Source organism: Ammospiza caudacuta, chromosome 11 (assembly GCF_027887145.1).
Source record: "Ammospiza caudacuta isolate bAmmCau1 chromosome 11, bAmmCau1.pri, whole genome shotgun sequence".
Classification (NCBI taxonomy): domain Eukaryota; kingdom Metazoa; phylum Chordata; class Aves; order Passeriformes; family Passerellidae; genus Ammospiza; species Ammospiza caudacuta.
The window spans coordinates 3,616,976-3,637,663 of NC_080603.1; the positions used below are offsets into that span (position 1 = coordinate 3,616,976).

General features: G+C 44.6%; 1 protein-coding gene across 1 annotated transcript in view; it reads left to right on the forward strand.

Annotated features, from left to right (window-relative positions):
• Positions 1-20,688, forward strand: part of YEATS2 (YEATS domain containing 2) — a 48,795-nt gene that overhangs the window by 18,346 nt on the left and 9,761 nt on the right. The window contains exons 11-25 of the mRNA XM_058811878.1: positions 365-520; positions 4,154-4,257; positions 6,709-6,816; positions 8,273-8,443; positions 9,603-9,861; positions 10,598-10,759; positions 11,656-11,777; positions 12,105-12,260; positions 12,912-13,085; positions 13,884-14,082; positions 16,639-16,770; positions 17,026-17,124; positions 18,106-18,217; positions 19,339-19,412; positions 20,458-20,537. Coding sequence (XP_058667861.1) covers positions 365-520; positions 4,154-4,257; positions 6,709-6,816; positions 8,273-8,443; positions 9,603-9,861; positions 10,598-10,759; positions 11,656-11,777; positions 12,105-12,260; positions 12,912-13,085; positions 13,884-14,082; positions 16,639-16,770; positions 17,026-17,124; positions 18,106-18,217; positions 19,339-19,412; positions 20,458-20,537 — 2,108 coding nt within the window. The remainder of the gene's footprint in view (positions 1-364; positions 521-4,153; positions 4,258-6,708; positions 6,817-8,272; positions 8,444-9,602; positions 9,862-10,597; positions 10,760-11,655; positions 11,778-12,104; positions 12,261-12,911; positions 13,086-13,883; positions 14,083-16,638; positions 16,771-17,025; positions 17,125-18,105; positions 18,218-19,338; positions 19,413-20,457; positions 20,538-20,688) is intronic.

Genomic DNA, 20,688 nt, shown 5'->3' on the forward strand with positions numbered 1-20,688 from the left:
AAGGGCAACACAGCTCAGCTCTGTTTCTCCATCTCCTTGTGTGCACTGTCTTGGCAGTGAGAATGATGTAGGTAATATCCCTCAGGGTTCAGGGGTGGAGCAGATAGCTTCTCAGGTTCCCTGTGAGCCCTGCTTGTGCTGGTAGGCAGAGCATGTCCAGGGTGGCCATGAGCCATAGTGCTTTGTGTGCCTTCTCCTTTCCTCTGTCTTCTCTTCTCCAAGTCCTGTGGCCTCACTCAGGCTGAGAAATACATCCTCAAAAAACCTCTCCTTTTCTAATCCATTTTCCAAAGTACTACAATTGCCATGTTTCTGTGTTCTGACAACATTCACAAGCTAGAAGCATTGGACTCTTTTTCTTAAGGTTCTCCAATATCGACCCCTAGTCCATCTCCGCTGCCTCGCACCCCAACGTCCACTCCGGTGCACATGAAGCAAGGCTCTGCCAGCTCAGTCCTCAATAACCCCTATCTTATTGTGGACAAGCCTGGACAAGTTGGAGCAGCAGCCACAAGCACAGGTGTGTAGTGTGACCTCAGAAGGCAGTGGCTTAGTCTCACCTGTTCAGGTTTGTTCTCCCTTCAGAATGATCAGTGCACCCGCAGTGTTTGAGTTTGTGCAGATGGAAAGTGCTCAGCAGAGAAAGGGGAAGGTGTTGGTTTGCACAGCTGGTTTGTGTGTGTGGCTGAGGGGATCTCAGACTTGAGCATTGCTGCCTGTAGGAAACAGCACAGTGTGAAGCTAAACTCAACTCACAGACACCTCAAAGAGAGCCTGTTCTTTTCAGGTGACAAGGAGTGATGGAGACAGTGGTGCACAGCTTGAGACACAAAGACTGCACAAGGGGGTTGGGTGACAGTGCTGGTGTGGATGTGACAAAGAGCTTGGAGAGGTCACAGGGACTGGCAGAGCAGTCTTAGGTCACAGTGTGGGGCACAGATGTGGTGAAATGCAGAAATCCTGGTTACCAGGAGAACAGCCATGCTGGATTTTGTTACTGCTCTCAACTTCTGCCTGGTCCAATCCAGCTGGTTTGGATTCCTCTTTACTGGATTCCCTCAGTGGTGACAAAAGCCTGGGGTCACAGGGAGGGCTGAACTGCAGGACACAGGTGATGGATAGAGGAGTCAGTGTTTGTGTGAGGTGCAGGAAAGGTCCCTCAGAAGTCATTTATTGTTGTGATAAATGGCCAAGCACTGCTGTCTATTTTAGAACACACTTGTTTGTGTATGTGTGTGCTTCCCAACATCTCAGCAGCATGGCCAGGGCCAAGTGAGGGAGTGCAGCATCCATGGAACACAAACCATTTGCTGGGCATGTTTGGAAAACACAAAAATTCTTTTTACTGGTGCTTCTTCCCTTTATCTGAGGGAACACAGCTGTCATATTCATTTTAACTTCATCACAGAGGGAATTGGTAGGTTCGTTGGTAGGAATTGTGTGGCTGTATCTGAATTTTTTTAAGTATGTTTTGGGCTTTCTTGGTAACACTGATGCTGTTTCACCAATAGGGTTTGATTAATTGGGTTTTTTTTTATTGGTTGGGGGATTTCTACCTCTTATTTTCTGTTTCTTCACCTCCAGCCTGACTGTCTCCTCTGCCTCAGTGTTTTATCATGGTTTGGGTAACCTTTGGGTTCTAATAAAGGATTGTACCTGGGGGATAGGATGTGCAGATGCAGTAAATTGTTGGGACGTCCTAGTGTTAGTGCATTTATTGTTAAAGTGGAGTTATTGTTAAAGTGGAGTTATTGTTAAACCTGCAGTTATTGTTCAAGCTGCAGTTACTGTTAAAGTGCAGTTATTGTTAAAGTGCAGTTTTTGTTAAAGCTGCAGTTACTGTTAAAGTGCAGTTACTGTTAAAGCTGCAGTTATTGTTAAAGTGCAGTTACTGTTAAAGCTGCAGTTATTGTTAAAGCTGCAGTTACTGTTAAAGCTGCAGTTACTGTTAAAGTGCAGTTACTGTTAAAGTGCAGTTACTGTTCAAGCTGCAGTTACTGTTAAAGTGCAGTTACTGTTAAAGCTGCAGTTACTGTTAAAGTGCAGTTACTGTTCAAGCTGCAGTTACTGTTAAAGTGCAGTTACTGTTAAAGTGCAGTTACTGTTAAAGCTGCAGTTATTGTTAAAGTGCAGTTACTGTTCAAGCTGCAGTTACTGTTAAAGTGCAGTTACTGTTCAAGCTGCAGTTCCTGTTAAAGTGCAGTTACTGTTAAAGTGCAGTTACTGTTAAAGTGCAGTTACTGTTAAAGTGCAGTTACTGTTCAAGCTGCAGTTACTGTTAAAGTGCAGTTACTGTTAAAGTGCAGTTACTGTTAAAGCTGCAGTTATTGTTAAAGTGCAGTTACTGTTCAAGCTGCAGTTACTGTTAAAGTGCAGTTACTGTTCAAGCTGCAGTTACTGTTAAAGTGCAGTTACTGTTAAAGCTGCAGTTACTGTTAAAGTGCAGTTACTGTTCAAGCTGCAGTTACTGTTAAAGTGCAGTTACTGTTAAAGTGCAGTTACTGTTAAAGCTGCAGTTATTGTTAAAGTGCAGTTACTGTTCAAGCTGCAGTTACTGTTAAAGTGCAGTTACTGTTCAAGCTGCAGTTCCTGTTAAAGTGCAGTTACTGTTAAAGTGCAGTTACTGTTAAAGTGCAGTTACTGTTAAAGTGCAGTTACTGTTCAAGCTGCAGTTACTGTTAAAGTGCAGTTACTGTTAAAGCTGCAGTTATTGTTCAAGCTGCAGTTACTGTTCAAGCTGCAGTTACTGTTAAAGTGCAGTTCCTGTTAAAGCTGCAGTTACTGTTCAAGCTGCAGTTACTGTTCAAGCTGCAGTTACTGTTAAAGTGCAGTTACTGTTCAAGCTGCAGTTACTGTTCAAGCTGCAGTTACTGTTAAAGTGCAGTTACTGTTCAAGCTGCAGTTACTGTTCAAGCTGCAGTTACTGTTAAAGTGCAGTTACTGTTCAAGCTGCAGTTACTGTTAAAGTGCAGTTACTGTTCAAGCTGCAGTTATTGTTAAAGTGCAGTTACTGTTCAAGTTCCAGTTTCCCACCACAGTGCAGGCGTACAGAAGGACCTGGCAGAGGCTGTTGCTGCCTGTCCCTCCCTACACTGCTGTGCCTCCCCTGTATCCTGCACCAGTCAGAGCACATCAGTGGCAGAGCAGAAGGTTGATGCCCTCCCCTCCCCAAACAGCTTTGCTGTGAGATCCTCATCAGCAGACCCTGGGTGAGGCTGCAGCGGGGTCTGTGGAACTGTTTGGCAGCAGCAGCCAGGCTGGACTGAGCATGATGTGTATATTACAGAAAAAGTCACTGGGGCACTTCTGATAAGGCTGCAGATTGTATTTAACATCTTCATGCTCTGTGGAAACCAGCCTTCCCAAAGCCCTTCCTCTCAGAAATGGCTGCTCATTTACTTTTAACTCAAGGGTAGATTATAGTACAGCTGTATGAGACACTGATTTTTGCTTTCATGTGTGTAATCCGTGGCTTTGGTGTCTCTTGAACAAACAAAGCTGCCAAAGCAGCCCAAGAGCAGCACACAGGGCTGCTGAGAGCACTCTTGTGCACACTCTGATAATGCAGGGTGAGTTTACCACTGGATCCTCATCCATCCTGGGGCCAGGGGATGCTGTGGCACATCTGTCAGTCTGATGATCTTGCAAGAGCATCTGCCATGGGTGACTCTGTGCCTTTACCCCTTGTTTCTGTTTCTTCCTTTACCTTTCTCACTCTGTCCTTTGCTCTTGTTACTCCTCACTTTGTCTCACTCCTTTTGTGGCCTTTCTTTCCCTTCTCTCTCCAAGCCTTCCTCCATGCCAGTGCCCAAGGCTAGTGTGGGTTCAGGGGTTCCTGGGCAGCAAAGGACTTTGCCCCTGTGCTGATTTCATGGTTGCAGCTATAGCTGACATCCTCAGCCAGACAGGAAGGCTCCTGACCACCTGCTTGCAGCACACAGAGCAGTGGGTGCAGAGCACCTTCTCTGGGGCTGGTTCCTCAGGTGGAAATTCGGTGCTGGATCTGGTTTGTGCCCATGGTGGTTCCTGCTGGTGTACCTGATGCAGAATGCAGATGAAATGCAATGCCCTGTGCTTGTTAGAGGAGGTTTCATGTGTGCAGGGGCCCTGCTCCCAGCCCTCACCCAGCATCTGCTTTGTCTCCTGCTCTCAGGGAGCCCGACCAGCAAACTGAGCAGTGTCTGTCAGGCCTCCCATGGAACTGCATCTCCTGTGGCAAAGACCCATGGCAGCAGCTTTGGCACCTCAGCTGTCAAGGTAATGTTCTCATTAGCTGTGCACTTCCCTTTTACAGCCCAGCTTTCTATTAAATTGCACTTTTTAACGTTAAAAATTCTGCACTTCAGGCAGGTTCTTGGCTTGTCATTTCCTGTGAAGGGTTACTGTGTAACAGATGGAGCCAGGGAGAACATGGTGGTTATACAAGATGGTTGTGTCACTTCATGCTGCTCTAACTGGGCTTGCCTGCATACCTGTGAAAGGCACTTCTGCTTCTTTGCAAGGAGATCCATGGAGGTCATAGTTCCCCAAACATTTTATCTTTCAAATAAAGCTCTTCTGTAGCTGCCTTTGATCTTCTTCACTTTGTTAGTCACAGAACATGATCAAACCAGAGATGTCTACCTCAAAACATTCACTCTGTTCATTATTTTTGTATAGCAGCTGTTCCAAGCAGCCTGAAAATAACTCATGTAGTGGTTTTACAACTGTCTGGATTTAGAAAAATGTTTGTGTAAACAGTGGAGTAACATTTGGATGTGTAATCAAACAGCAATAAATACAGTTCATGCTTCTGATATACAAAGCCCAAAAGGTACAGAGCTGAACTGTCTCACATGGAATCTTCCCCTCATCTTGTGCTTGGGGTGATATTTCTGGCAGGGAAGTGGCGTCAGCCAGGCTCTGCAAGCAGCTGGTGGGTGTGCTCTAGAAGCAGGAGCACTCCCTGTCTCCAAGCCTCATATTAAAGCAGGAGATACTTTAATAGAGGAGAAGGCTTTGCCAGTCAGCCTGCAGGGAGCAAATCACTTCACATTTGGAGCAGAGATGTTTCCTGTGTGTGTGCTGGGGATGCTGTAGGAGACTGGTCTGAAGCAGTTCGTTTGGAGGGGCATTTTCAGTGTCAGGGGTGCAGCTGGCAGTCACATTTTAAAAACCTGTGTGCTAGATGGATTTCACTTAACTATGTGAAAATAGTTCATTTTTCTTTGTTTTTCACTGATTTGGGACAGTTTTTTCTGAAAAGTTTTCAATGAGTTAAAGTAGGCACACATCTTTAGTAACAGCTGAATTCTGTATTTCCAGGGCAACTGAAGATATTTTTAAAAACCCACAGAAGTCATACTTCTGCAAACAGAAATGTTATTTGATTTATGTCTTCTGGTTGGTGGAAAAGCTGTAATTTTAGGGTTTCTTTAAAGAGAAGAGTGTGCCTGATAGTTCAGTGAGATATTATACAGGTTGTGCATAACTCACCACTTCTCATGTCTTCACTGTGTGTTCGTTTTCTGTATTTATTTTAATGACTTCAGGCTGTGTTTCTGCAGCCAGTCTCAAATGCAGCTGCAGTGGAGAGGACAGACTGTGCCTCTGGCCTTGTCCTCACAGTTGCATTTGCCAGCAGCTGTGCAGCTGTGTGCTGACCAGAGCAGACAGCCAGCCGTGGAAAACTGATGTTTGCAGCCATGTGTGTCAGTACCAGAGGATGCCAGGAGTTGCAGGGCCTGATTTCTGCTCATGATCCATCCAAGGATGGGCCAAGTGATTGTAAACCCATGGCTTTGGGGCTCACACTGATTGTAAAAGAGAGCAATTGCATTGTAACAAACTCCCTTAAATGCACTTGATCTCTCTGCTGACCTCAGACCCAGAAGTGCCAGGTGCTGATGACAAAATGTTTTTTTACTCAATGTTTGTTGTTTCTGCCAAATGGTGAGTTCTGTCTGTAAGGGTTGTGTGCCACTGCATTGTTGCAGTTAGAGGAGAGCATGAACTCCTCTGAGAGAAGAATTTTCTCGTCCATAACTTGTTTCTTCTTACACTGTCTCCTTTCTCAGAGATTGTGTATAAAATCACAAAATGAATGAGGTTGGCAGAGACCTCTGGAGATCAACCACTCCTGTTTAAAGCAGGGTCAAATAGAGCAGGTTCCTTGGGAATGTGTCCAGTTGGGTTTTGAGTATCTTCAAGGCTGAAGAGGCCCCAGCCTCTCTGACCAACCTCTTACTCTGTTTGGTCACCATCTACAACAACAAGGTTTTCCTTATCATTTCCTGTATTTCAGTTTGTGCCCATGGACTCTGTCCTTGCAAGGAATGTTGTCTGGCTTGACCTTCATTCCACCTTCCTAACAGGTGTTTGTATGCATTGATAGGATGCCCCTCAGCTATTTGAATTTTAAGTGAAATACTTTTATTTTAAAAAATTTATCAGAGAACATGAGTCAATAGTTTTGCCTGTGTATGACATGGTAAGAAACAGTTACTGCTGCTGGAGATGTAACTTGCCAACTCAAATCTGCCTTGTGTCTTATATTCAGAAAGCTAGACTCCTTTTACTCAAGTGTTGACTGATTTTTGGAAATGTCCTATTTGCACAGGTAATTTGGCCTGCCCAGATGGTCCATGCTGCCCTTTATTAGCAATCACTTGTTTTATTTGTTTTATTGGACATATCACTGATTTTTGCCCCATGTCTTTTCATTTGCAGCAGGAGGATTCTCTTTTTGCCACCATGCCACCCCTGTGTCCCATTGGGAGCCATTCCAAGGTGCAAAGCCCCAAGTCAGTCACTGGAGGACTGGGAGCTTTTACAAAGGTATCCTTTCTTCCTGATTTCTGTGCTGGGACAGGCAGCCCAGCAGTGCCCTTTGTGCCACAAACCATGGAACTTCAGTGCTGTAAAACTCTTACTGGAAGATGTGTCTTGCTGCTCAGGGCTCTGTAGCATCTCTCAAAAATGTCTCTTGTTTTCTTTTCTTTCCCTGGGGCTCTGCTGTACCTGGGATCTTGCCTTTTATCACCTCTTCTGTCCTTTCTGGGCTTCTTTTTTTAATAACTGTTGTGTTCAGGCTGGTATTTTGAAAGCTTCTTTTTAATGGGATGCAGTAGAAGTAAACTGCAATAGATCTGTCAGGAGCTTCTTAAAAAATTATAACAGTGATTTGTGAATCTCAGATGTTGCTGCTTCTGGCTGTGTTTCCTTAAATACTACCACATGGAATATAAAATCTTTCTGTCAATGTTAGGTGATCCAAGTAAAAGGTGAAAGAATGCTTCTTACCAGTTACAGTACCTACAACAATCAAAAAAGGATAAAAAACCCTAAAGAGGCTTTTTTATGTCACTGCCCTTAGAGGATAGATGTAAGGGAAACATAAAACACACACAAGAGAATGTGTTTGTATGTGAGCTATAATCATTTACAGTGTCTATAGCTATTGGTTGTAACATTCCAGGATAGAAATAAAAAACAGGTTCAGAACATGAATTTGAAACTTTAAGGTGTCGTGGCTCTGTGTGGAATGTAGGGCCTGAAGAACTCAGTTTTTTTTATGTTTGTAAAAAGTCCCTTGTCAGGATGAGTGGTACTTGTAACATTACCAGCAGTTGCTGTGACTCTCTAATTTCCATGACCACCTCTAAAATGGGGACTGCTTTGTCACTGTGTCAGTTTGTCACATCATCCCACTGCAATGTGGGAGCAGCCCTTACCTGGAGCTGAGTTAGTCCCTGTGGTGGTGAGCACCATGTCTGAGTTCAGTGTGCCTGCCCTTCCCTGCACACAGGCTGCTCCACAGTGATCATCCGTGGTTGAAGGGGATGCCTTGGGGTGGCTCCTTAGAGCAGAGGCTGGACAAGATCCAGAGAATAAAGTGGGGATTTATTGAAGGCCTCAAACAGGTTCACCTTGGGCAGTCACAGCCTCTCAGGGGCTACATCCAAGCTGGACAATGGGCACCAGTTTTTCAGACAATTATAAGTTTGGTCCATTTACATATCAGGGGTTAATTCTCCAATTACAGCTTCAGGTAATGAAGTCATTTACCCCCAGTTTGTTTCCCCAATTCACTTTTGTTTGTACTTTTTGGTGCCTGAGGCTGTGGGGTGTCCTCGGATCTCAGGCCCATAGGGATTGTGTTGTCTGACAAAATGTGAGCTCTGTGTGGAGTTTGGAGTGATGCACTGATGCAGTACAGGATCTGAAATTATAAAAGCTGAAATGCTGAGGCATCAGGGTGTTTGCTGTGCTGTGACTGTGTGTCCCTGCCCAGGTGATCATCAAGCAGGAGCCCGGGGAGCTGCCGCAGCAGGCGGCGGTGCCAGCAGCGGGCGCGGCGCAGCCCTCGCTGCAGCAGTACGTCACCGTCAAGGGCAGCCACATGCTGGCCCTGTCCCCACAGAAACCCGTGGTGAGCAGCGCTGAGGGGACAGTGCAGTCCAAGGTAAGGGCTCCTGGGCATCTCTGGGGTGCTGGCAGCTGTCTGTGTGTTCCTGCAGCCCTTGGTGCCTCCCCAGGGGTGCCTCGCTCCAGGTGGCAGTGCCAAGGGTGGCTGGTTCTGGGTGCAGTGGCTCCTGTCCTGCTTCCCTGCAGTGCTTGGGAGGGGAGCAGGCTGAGCAGGCACTGTTTGTTACATTTTATTGTGTACAGGGACTTCACCCACTTCTGTCCCAGCCATTGCAGCAGTGGGGTGCAGGTGCTTTTTGCTCTTGCTGAAACTCATCCAGGCCTTTCCATAAGAGAAGGTGAATTCTTTCCTGCGAGTGCAGGCCTGCAGCATAAGAGAACAGCACAAATAGGGAGTGAGGTGGAGGCTGAGCAGAGTAGGATTAGGTGAAAGCAGTCCTGTTTGAGTGGCAACTGGATCATTTTACTGTAGGAGTCGTGCCAATGCAGTCCTGCTTTGCCAGGAGTGACACAGCTTCTGAGAAGGCACAGTGCAGTGACAGGGTGACAGATGTGTCAGAAATTGTCTCCATTCTTGCCTCTTTCCATTGTGGACAGAGTCAAATGACATGCCAGGCACTAGAGATTACATACAGAACTTTCACATTTGCATAAGTAAATACTTTTTTTGCATTTGCAACACATCCTTTTTCTTTTTGCTGCCTTTCTTACCTGTTTGAGCAGGTATGCAAAAACTCACGTTCCACTGCGGTTACCATTAACACATAAAATTGAAGCACTTTGTGGGTTCTGCTTTGAGGCTGTAGTTTTCCCAGGGAACCTGTTCCCATGGATGTGTTGAAACAGAATTTCTACATCTCTTTAATTCACCAAGGCAAGCTTTATCTTCAGCTGGAATTAAGCCATTGCTTATAAATCAGAAATAAAGGAATTGCCCTGTGATTTGAATGAACTTAATCTTCAGTGGGTGTGCTGAGATCCTGGCTGGGTTTAACAGTTTATCGTTTTACTCGGGATTGGCCTCTTGCCCATTTAATTTTGTTCTGAGTGAAGAGCTTCTGTTCGTGACCAGGCACGTCCTGAAATGTCTGGAGGTGATGGGGCTGCTGTGCCAGCCAGGTTGCCAGGGTGCTGTGGCCAGCAGGGCCCCATGCCATGCCATGCCATGCCATGCCATCCATCCCTGTCTGTTGCAGGTTGTTGGTGTCCCCGTTGGTTCCACGCTGCAGTCCACGGTGAAACAAGCAGTGGCCATCAGTGGGGGTCAGATCCTCGTGGCAAAGTCCAGCTCCTCAGTGGCCAAGGCTGTTGGCTCCAAGCAGGTTGTGACTCAAGGTGTAGCCAAAGCCATCGTCAGTGGAGGTGGAGGGACAATTGTGGCTCAGCCCGTGCAGACCATAACCAAGGCACAAGTTTCTTCCACAGGGACTCTGAAAAGTACATCTCAAGGCTCAGGTAGAGTGGTTTTGTACCTTGTTTATGGCTGGTGATGGGTCTATAATGGTGTATAATGGTATATAATGGTGTATTCAGCTGCAAATAACTGTGTGTGATTGAAAAACCTGGAAGTGACTAGAGAGCTCTGTAGGAAAATTCAGGCTGAGATTAATAATAAAGAAAATGTACATTTATTATCTGTAAGGGCGAAGAGGGAGCACAAGTGCTTTAAAACGTGCAGTGTTCTGGAAGTGGAGACCAGGTGGGTACTCTGGGGAATGTGCAGGAGACCTTGCAGACTTTCATAGAGCCAGGTCTCACATTTTGCCCTGGCATTATGGTTCTTTTCCCATGAATCCAGCCAGCCAGAGCCAAAGTGTCCCTGTTTCATCCCCACATCTTCCCCAGTGCTTAGAGGTCCAGGAGCATGGGCAGAAGCCCCCTGTGTGCATGTGCACAGAGCAGCTGTAGCTGAGCCCAGGCTGCTGTGTGGTCCCAGGAAGGCTGCAGACCCCACAGCTGTGCTGCTTTGGCCTGCAGCCACAAGTGGGACTGCACACAGCAAGGTTTTATCCAGACCTATTAACAATAGTGTCTGTGCATTGCTGGTGGAGTTAATCTGCAGTTGGAGCAGCTAAGCAGGGATTACTGAGGGCTGGTTGCATGTCACTGAGTACTTGCATCCTGTGCAGATTTCAGTGCATACTACTTTCTGCAAGCAGCTGGTTTATTCCTTTTTATTCTCTCTTTCTAGTGATGGCTACGCTGCAGTTACCAGCCACCAACCTGGCAAACTTGGCAAACTTACCACCAGGCACCAAGCTATACCTCACCACCAACAGCAAGAACCCTTCTGGGAAAGGAAAACTGCTGCTGATACCCCAAGGAGCCATACTGAGAGCCACAAATAATGCTAGTTAGTCTTGCAGGGAAATCTAATGAGTTAAATAATGTAATCACTGCATAATTAATATGTTGGGCATTTTTGGTAGAAAGCAACCTGGTGCTGTGGAAATCAGTAATGGGATAGGGTTTCTTTGTCCACAACAACTCATATGTGGTGCTTTTTAGGGCTGAGATCTCACAAGTGGGTTTTTTTCTCAGTGAAACTGCTTTTCATGCTGTGCTCTCAATGCAGAAATGGTTTTTTGGTTAATAGGCCTATGAATGAACTCCAGGGTAATACCTGCAGCTGGGGCAGTCCAACTTTGATAAGGTCATTGGGAAGATCAGACACTTGTGATGCTTATGACAGAGCCATGAGTATTTTTTTTACCCTTGTTTCCTGATGAGAGATTGCAAAAAGTCACTGTTGGCTGTTCCTTCTGGAGACAGAGCAATATCAAAGTGTCACCACAAATTTCCACTGCTTGGTATGCATGATCTGCTATTATGTTAACAAAATTGCATTGACAGCCAGTGAAATTAAAATAAGAAACCAGTGAGATTCAGTGTTTCCAGAGCTTTTGCTGCACATCCATAATCTGTAAAAAGTGATGAAAGGATTGTTCTTTTTTTGGACAGCATTTTCATTTTATAGAAAGTTCAAAACAGCCTGAAATGAGCTTTGCTTGTCCACCAGGCCTCTTTATCTCCCCAACAGCTCCTCTTGTTTGTGGCATTGGCTGAGCTGTAAGAGATCATAGCAGCACAGCTGAACTCTTCTTTACTCTATAATGACATTACTTGACTGCAAAACACGTGGCACCAAATGTCTGGCCAAGTCTTTTCAAATTCTTGTATATACAGGGATGCTTTAGCAGCTGGCACTGTCTGATTACCAAAGGGTCAAGGCTTCTCCTCTGGTTACAGATCTTCAGTCTGGTTCTTCTGCAAATAGTGGAGGAGGAGGAGGAGGTGGAACCCAAAGCACAAGCAGTAACTTGTCACAGCACCTCACCTACACATCCTACATCCTGAAGCAGACACCCCAGGTCAGTGGCACAGCTCAGTGGAAGCACATTGGCATTTCAGGGGTGTTTGGTGATGTCCAGGGACTCTGGTGTCTGGATCTTGACTTTTCTCCTGCTCTGCTTCCATCACAAAGTGTTCTGCAGCAAGAAGGCTGCATCCAGCTCTCAGTGCAGGGGCACCCACTGTAGTTAGCAGTGCCTTGTTTCAGAAGATGAAATGTTGTTGTGGCTACATTATAGCCACAAGCTTTTATCTGTTACTCCTACTTTTATCTGACACTCCGGAATTTCTGTTGACTCATAACTGTGTTTCAAAGTGCTGACCTCCCTGATTCCTTTCTGGAGCAGGGCACCTTTCTGGTTGGGCAGCCTTCACCCCAGGGCTCTGGGAAGCAGCTGACTCCAGCATCAGTTGTTCAGGGCAGTGTGGGAGTTGGAGCATCTTCCACACAAGGACAAGCCCTAAAAGTGATAACTGGACAGAAAACAGCTCTGTTTACACAGGTAACGTGCAGCTGATGTATTTCTCTCTTACTAGTTTTGTCAGATAAAGTACAGGAACCCCAGCCACACATTATTGAGAGTATTTCCTTTCATAGTTGGTTTGATGTGGGGTTTGTACAGTTGTGGTGCTGGCTGTACCACGATGAGGAGAGCCCACAAAGGCCTACTTTCATCAGACTACACATTTCCAGCTTTCTCTTCTCATGGGCAGTCAGCTTGCAATCTGTGTGAGCTTGGGGTTGCTGCTTTGTCAGTGGGCTCTGGCCTTCTTAGTGAAATGGAATTGGAAAAGTGAATAGAGTCAGGTGCAAAAATGTAGTTAAAAATCTTTGGGTTTGGTGCCTCTTAGAGATCCTTCTTTTAAAAAGTACCAAGTAGTCTTTATGAAATTCAGATGCCCTAAGGGTACTTGCAATTGATTCTCCAAAATTCAAGATTGGTAGACATATTTGCAAAGTCAACATTCACACAGTTGATTTCTGAGGTGATAATTTTGTTCCAGCAAAAGTATTTTGAAAATATTTTTTGATAATATAAAAAGCATTTGTCTTGTTCGTTTTGTTGTTGTTATTCTGATTTGATTTGGGTTTTTAAATAATTTAAAACTCTAACTAATATTCTGTTTCCCTTCTGCTGCATTCTTTCTCAAAGGCTACATCCACTGGACAGACATCCCTGGTGAAAATATCAGATGGCTCCATAAAATCAGTGCCTGCCTCATCCCAGCTCTCCAAACCTGGCACCACTGTGCTGAGGGTGTCAGGAGGTGTCATCACCACAGCTGCTGCTCCTGCCGTGGCCCTGCCCTCCAATGGGGTGGCCCAGGTGAGGCACAGCACTGCAGTGTTCTGTAATGCATTCCTGCCATGACTGCCCCAGGAAGGACTTGCACTGCTTTTCTCCCCTGGAGGTGCTCTCAGCTTGCTGCTGGGGCTGCTGTTCCTGTACCAGGGCTCTGAGCAGTCTGTGGGTGCTGCTGGGGGCACAGGAGCTGCCCAGGGCTGGGTGCCTGATCTGCTGGGGCTGGCAGTGCCTGCTGGCCCTGGCTGTGTGCAGGGGCTGGCACTGCCCTGCACCCAGGGCAGCTGTGGCACTGCAGCCTGGCAGGGAGCTGCTCTGGCACACACACAGAATGTTTGCATTCCTCAAGTGAATGCCCTTGTGAGTGGCTGCAGCCACGGATCCAGGTGATGCAGGCTGTCCACATGGAGGGGAGCTGCATGGAGAGGGGAGGAGGCAGCACAGTGTAGAGTGTGGAGTTCACTCTGAGCCTGTTTATTAGTTATTATTATTATATTATTATAATTAATAATAATAATAAATATTATTATTTATTACTATAAGCCCTGATCTGTGCCTCCCAAGTGCCTGTGAGAGCTGATGCCATGCTGCCACAGCCTCCATTCTCCATGTGCCATCATTGTCTGTGGGCTTTTGGCTATGAGCTCTAGAATCTCTTGCTTCCTAACAATTGATAGATAAAAAATTGGGTTTGCTACTTCTCTTATACTGCCTTGTACTGCTTATTTTTTAATCACCTTGACATGAAAAGGTATTTGCTATCCCTCTCTGCCTCTTACTGCCTTTTATTTGCTTCTCTCTGCTTCTTATTTGCCTCTGCAGCAAACAGATAATGCAGCTTCCAGTTCATCATCTGCTGGAGCTCCTGCAGCAAAGGCACCTGGGCAGCAGCACCAGATCTGTGTAAGCCAGAGCCAGCCAACTTCAGCAGCAGTGAATAAGTCTGTGAGCTCCAGTGTTGTAAGTGTTGCTTCCTTGATGACTGCAGCAACACCTGTGACAGGAAAAGCTACAGTATCAGGTATTAAACTCCTTTCACACCTTTCCCAGAGAAAGTTAGAATCCAGGTGTGAGTTCTGTACATGTCTTCACTGTAAATGGAAGAATTTAGTCACTTGTATCTGTGAGTGTGTGAAAGTCATGCTTTCTAAAACAACTTACTAGCATAACTTTTGGCTTAGCCAAGGAAATCTCTAATAATTCAGCATCTTTTGGACATTGACTGTATCTGATACAAATAACAGCAGAAGTTGCCCTTTGGTAGTGGAGAGGAAATTAGTTTTCATGCCGGGTTTTCACTAGAAGATGCATTTTGCCTGTCAGGAGCAGAATGTGTCACTATCATACCAGCAGTACTGCAGACTTGATTAGTTTGTGAAAGTGAAACTCCACTGTATGCAGAGAATGAGCAGAATTTGTCTCTGAGGCTTTGCATCTGCTCTTGGGATTGAAAAGGAGAGAGATGTTGATGAGAGGGAGCTGGAGCCTTTGAAGTCAAAATTCATTAAGTACAGTGAACGAGGCTGGATCCAGAACATTCAAGTTAAAAAAATGAGGTAATAAAAATGGAATGGCCTTGTGTGGAGGGGAGTTCTCCTTATTTAGTTTTATTGTATTTCCATCATCTTGCATGTCAGGGAGGGCAGGTCTGAGAGTTATGAGTTAAAATTGGAAATTTTTGTTTAGATTAATTTACCTGCTGGCGTGTTCTGTTCACTTGAAGTGGTTTCTTATGAAATGAAAGCAGAGTAAAAATACAGAAAAGAGAAAATAAGTGACACTGAGCTCATCTGACAGTGTCTTTTTGAAGCAGCTCTTCCTGTGTCCTCTCTACTCAGACTTAAACTTCTCTTTTCTCATGGGTATATTTTACCCAGAGCTTGAAAATAAACATCATAGACTGACAGAGCCCTGCAGGAAGCAATTCAGTATTTTTCTCTTAGCAAGGAAAGCAGCCAGGTGGGTTTTTGGAGGAAATAAGCCAAACTAAATAGCTTCCAGATTAAAACTCCCATTTACATGTGAGAATGCTGTCTAGATTTTGTTTTGGGGTTTTTCTCTAACCCAAGGCATTGACTTCATTGTGTAAAACTCTTTCTTCAAGAATCTCAGAAGGAGCAGTGGATATAAAACAGTTATTTCAATGTAATAACAAAGGAAATCTCAGAACTGTTCAAATTCTGAACATTTGTGTTTTTAAAGGCAACTTTTTGAGAAGGATTTCAGACTTGCCCTTGATTTGCATCAAGCAGTGTCTCCCACCCACCAGGCTGGTAGTGTTTGTTGAAAAGGTCCCTTTTTAACAGCCTTGCTGTCCTACCCTGCCACATCAGTGTGTCCCACACGAAGGAATGGGTAGCCCTGGGTGAACCTTCTTGCCTGGAGGTGAAAGGCCAACAGACCAGTGCTGGGCATCCTTAAAAACCAAGAAAAATCCAAGACATCTTCACCAGAACTTGCATGTTTAGTACTTGGAAGGCAGCTGTGTTTCACTACTACTACTACTAATAATAATGTCAACACAAATCATAGTTTTAAAAGTGTCATGGTGAAATTAAGAAGTTTATTGTTGTCAATGTTTTAAAATAGAAGCCTGTTAAATGTCCACAGTCTGAAGAAAACTTAGCTACAGATTGAATACAATTACATGGAAAATAGCCAGTTTGCCAGTAGAAAGGATGGACGTAGGCCCAAAGCACAGTGTTAGAGTGCTGGCTGTGGTGCCTTGGGGTATTATCACAAGGAGATGCCATCTTGTGGAGGAGAGAACTGGCAGACAGAGGATGAGCCCTCCTCACCCGTGGGACTGTGGCACAGCTTTGAGTTGGGCTGATTTCTCCTGAAGTTACTGAGTGCTGCCATTGATAATGCTGTTAATGTCAGAATGTTCTGCTTGTTCCTTTGGCCTTGACTGAAATCAGGGATTTGGTTCAGTCTCCAGTTTAATGTACTTCCCAGCCTGATTCTCCATCCCTATGGGTGTGTTCAGTGCATGTTGCACAGAGAACCACAACACTCAGTCCAGGAGTGTCCTTTGTCACACCTTTGCACAGCAGCCTTGGGCTTGTCCCATAGTTGGAGCAGGGTTGGTTGTGCCCTCCTGAGTGCAGTGGATGCTGCTGAGCTGGGCTGCAGAGGTGTGAGTGGCACTGGGTCACCTCCTGAGAGCAGCTGTGTGACAACAACAGAGCTGGACTTCGCTGCCTTAGCGCAGCCTTCAGCACAAGGACTGGTCTTGACTGGAGTGTTTTACTCTGCTGAGCCTGCTTCACTTGTAAGGTTTCTCACATCAACTTTTGCTGAAGATTCCTTAGGTAATGAGGAGATTTGCTGTACAACTCTCAGAGTGCTGTGCAGCATGTAAGAGTGTGCACACTGCTGTGCAGCACCACAGCATCTGAGCCATCTTTGTGTCAGTGCAAACTCGTCCTGACAGCTCAGCCAACTGTGGCTTGTTAAGAGGGTGGCACTGCTAGGTTACATGCCATCCTGCTTCAAGCAGAAAGGAACAGAAGTAGCTGGAGATAAACTAACTGGTGTGTTTTATTTAACATTTTGTCTTCCCTTCTTCTTGCAGGGTTGCTAAAAATCCACTCAAATCAGTCTAGTCCACAGCAGGCTGTTCTGACAGTTCCCAGCCAGCTTAAACAGCTCGGTGTAAACACAGCTTCTGGAGGTGTTCAGACAATACTCATGCCTATGAACAAAGGTAAAGGGCAGAGGAGGATGACAGATGGTGTTTGAAAATCTCCTTTGACATAGGGTAGCACTTGGTCACTGTTGGCATACATGGTCCATGGAAGTAGAGATAGAAGAAATTGTAGCAAGGAGTTCACCCCTAAACTTTGTGCTGCAAAAGGAGTGTGTTGCTTCTGAAAATGTTAATTTGTCAAAGTGTATGAATTTTGATTTTTTTCTTCTTTGTTGCCTCCCTCCCCTTTTGTTTCTTTCTGTTCATCTCCAGTGCTGCAGTCACTTTCTGCCAGCAAAGTTTCAGCAGTTTCAGCAGTCACAGCAGCAAGTACAGTTGTCCCAAGTCCCTCCACGGCATCCATTGCCAAAGGTAAAAAGGGATTTCTTAGTAAGACAAGTAGTAAAAAAAAGCTGGTGCTGCTTTATGCAAGTGGCCTGACTATTAGACTCCATGACTCTGGTTCCTTTATTTCCATTATTAATAGAGTTTGAATCAAATTAAAATGACACCTGGGGACTAGGAATTTAACAGTGACTTCCCCCTCAACAAATCCCACAGCAGAGATGAGTATGGAGAAAAATGAGAACATTCTAGAAAGCTACAAGGAGTACCCTAAACACTCCTTGTTTCAGTCCATATTGGCAGAGCTGCATGGAGCAGCAGGTGTTCAGCCCCAGATCCTGCTGTTCTCAGCCAGGTGCACTGAGGTTGCTTTCCAGCAGCACTAGATGCAGACAGCACGTGTGCCTGTGCTCACAGTGGGGAAGGACAATCACACAGTCCTTCCCAGAATAAAGCATGGGGCTGAGTTGACACACTTGAAGTCCAGTCCTGGCACAGCTGTCATGTCTCTCTCCATCCCAGCTGCCTGACCAGACTGCCTGGTGTTTTGGGTTTGGCACATCTCTCACTGCTTCTGTCTCACCAGAGTTTGTCCCAGACATGGGAAAGTTCACATGTCAGAATCAGTGGTGTCTTCAAAAAAGTTGTCACTTTGAAATGTCACTTCTTGTTAAAACTTGGTATCTTTCTATCCAGCTCTTTGTTTGCAGGTTGGTCAGGCAGTTCAGTTTATATCAGACAGTCATATGCAAAAGAGCAGCAATTAATTATGCAGGTTTTCTGACAAGGGTGAGATGTGAGCATGTGGAGATTTTGGGGGGGAACATGTTCTGGTAGGTCTCTTTCAGCAAAACTGAAAGTCAGATTGATTTGTTCATGCTTAGCAATGAGAATGCAAACAATAAATGAAGGGATGTTATGTAAGACCTTTAGTCTCACAAGGCTGTCTGGTACTTTTATCAAGCTGGCTGTACTTTTTGTCTTAAAATGTGTTCTGTTTCTTTGAAGTTAAGATGGAGCCTGATTCAACAGGACAAAACTGCAGTTCTGTGGGTACCCAAGAAGGCCAAGCAGCAGTTAAAACAGAAGAGAGCTCTGAACTTGGGAATTACGTTATCAAGTAACTGTTCATTTCTCTATAAGGATTTCTGATCTTTGAAGTGCTGGGGGAATGGAGATGGTTCTAGGGATGTGTGCAGTAGTGCTGCTTTGACCTAGAAATACATTATAAAATCTGTCCCATACACTGCTGTATCTGTACTTAATCCTGTTGGGTGGCATTTGTTTCAGACAGCGTTGCAATGTTTTATTTGTGAATGGATTTGTGTGCATGGTTCATGAAAGGGAAAAAATTATTTGAAGATTTGCAGTTGTTTGGGGCTTTGTTAAAATCACAAGCTGCTAAAAACCCTTCATCATCCTCTGCTTGTATAAGTCCCCTTGCCATTGTGTGTCCTTAGTGAGGTCACACAGCCCAGTGAAATGCAGCTCTGAAAAGGGACATCTGGAATAAGTAGAGCTGTCCACCTTCTGGACCCCCAAGTCTTAAGTTCTTATACTTGTGTAATTGCTTAGTATGAAGGATGCTTTGCTTCAGAATTAGAATTAAATAATAATGAGTGTTTGACCACTGGATGCTGTGAAATCCAGTGCCTTGTTTGTGATGCTTTTGTAAGTACCTGTTAGTGTTTTTTCACTAACTCAGAACTCAGACTGAAGAATTTTCTCTGCATATTCCTTGCAATGTTTTGTAAAGTTTTGTTATCTCAGTGTATCCTTGCAGACACTGCCCTGGTGGAGACTGTGTGTAAGAGAGAGGAATGAATCTTCAGTCACTACACACTGAAAATTATTAGTTATAACTATTGGAAAATACAGTTCCTGCCAGTTTAATTATGGCTGGTTAGGTCGAGTCCCATAAATACAAAGTTTCCCATGTTTCCTATGGGGACAGCTGCACTAGTTACCCCTCAAAGTAACCTTGCAGCTTGGGAGATAACGCAGGGATTTTCTCCAAGCCTGTCTTGAGTTTCTTCAGCCTGACAAATGCAGCTTCAGATGTGGGCACTTCAGCAAGAGGAAGGGCTGTTTGAAATACCTTCTCTGGTTTGGGCTGTAACAGTTTATCCTCACATTGCTATTTTTGATGCCCTGGGGCTAAAGATTTTAAACCATGCGGTGATTTTGAAACCTTTTGCTTCCAACAGCAATCTTCACTGTGATTCTTTTTGTCCCTTGCAGCATAGAATATTTGGAGAACGTCCAGCAGCTTTTAACAGCAATAGTGAAGAAGGTTCCTTTAATTGCTGAAAAAAGTAAGCAGTAAATGAAAAGGCTTTGCTCTGTATTGTCAGTGTATCAACAGAACGCCTTGCATACTCTGTAGCCACAGAAGTTATTAAAGAGTGGAATGAAATGAAGCCCTTCTCCTAGAGAGTTCACCCCAGGGGTTATTCTGAAGATGCTTAGAATTAGGTTCTTCCAGTAAAGTCAAATATGTTATTAGCAGTTAAAATCTTTCATCTGTTTTTTTGTTTGTTTTTTTTTTTTTTTTTAATTAGAAATAGATTGTATTTCTTCACATAATAGTTGCAAGTAGGTCTTCTTTTTCCTGGTTTATCCTTAATGGATTTGCTTTTCTTTTTTCTTTTTTTAAATTTAAAACTAGAGCTTCATCAAGCTGGCAAGTACAATAACATAGCTCAACACAGAAATGTGTTTGTTATTGGGGTTTTTGCTTTCTTTTTTAAACATGAGGGAATCATTTGCAGAGAAACATGTTAATCTCTTGTGGTACTTTATTATTTCATTCCTCTTACTCATGTACATACCTGAAAATGTATCAGCTTTCCCTGGTAACTGATGCACTTTGAAGGAGTGGTCCTGCACTCTGGGTAGAGCAGAGCCTCTCAAGCAGAGGCACGAAAGAAGGAGTGAGAGGCACAGGAAAGCTTTCATCACATACAGCTCTTGTGCTTTTGTCAGGAAATCATCTCACTGTTGTTTCATTTTCATGTTGTGATTTGTTGGGAAAAAAAATCCAGTTTTCCAAAAGAAAGGCAGTAGTAAGGCAGACTTGCAGGTCTACCTAATAGAGTTGGGGGGGGAAAGAGGCTTAAAAGAGCCCATAGCTGCAGGTTGTGTGTGTATGACCAGGAGGGAGGCTGGTTTTGCATTCAGAAATCAGTGTCAGTGTCTCTTGGAGAGAGCACAGCATTTGTAAGAGTTGGTTGCAGTCATTGATCCTGTGAGCATGAAATGCATTTCCCTCCTCCTCTGTGATAAATCACATCAAACCCAGAATGCATCTTACTTCCCTTACTGAAAATTTAATGGGGTTTTTATTTTGTGTTTTTGTAGGTGAGGATGTAAGCTCTTTTTGTGCCAGTTCAGTGGAACAGTATTACAGCTGGAACATTGGGAAGAGGAGGGCAGCTGAGGTAATTCTCTCCTCCAGTGTTTCATAAGCAGTTACTAGGAAAGAAGGATTTCTGAATTGTGGAACTTTCCTTGTTGTTTTCTGATTTGTTTTCTGAATAAATGTTATTTTAAATGGCGGCATTCCTTACTGCAAGGTGCACTGACTTGTGT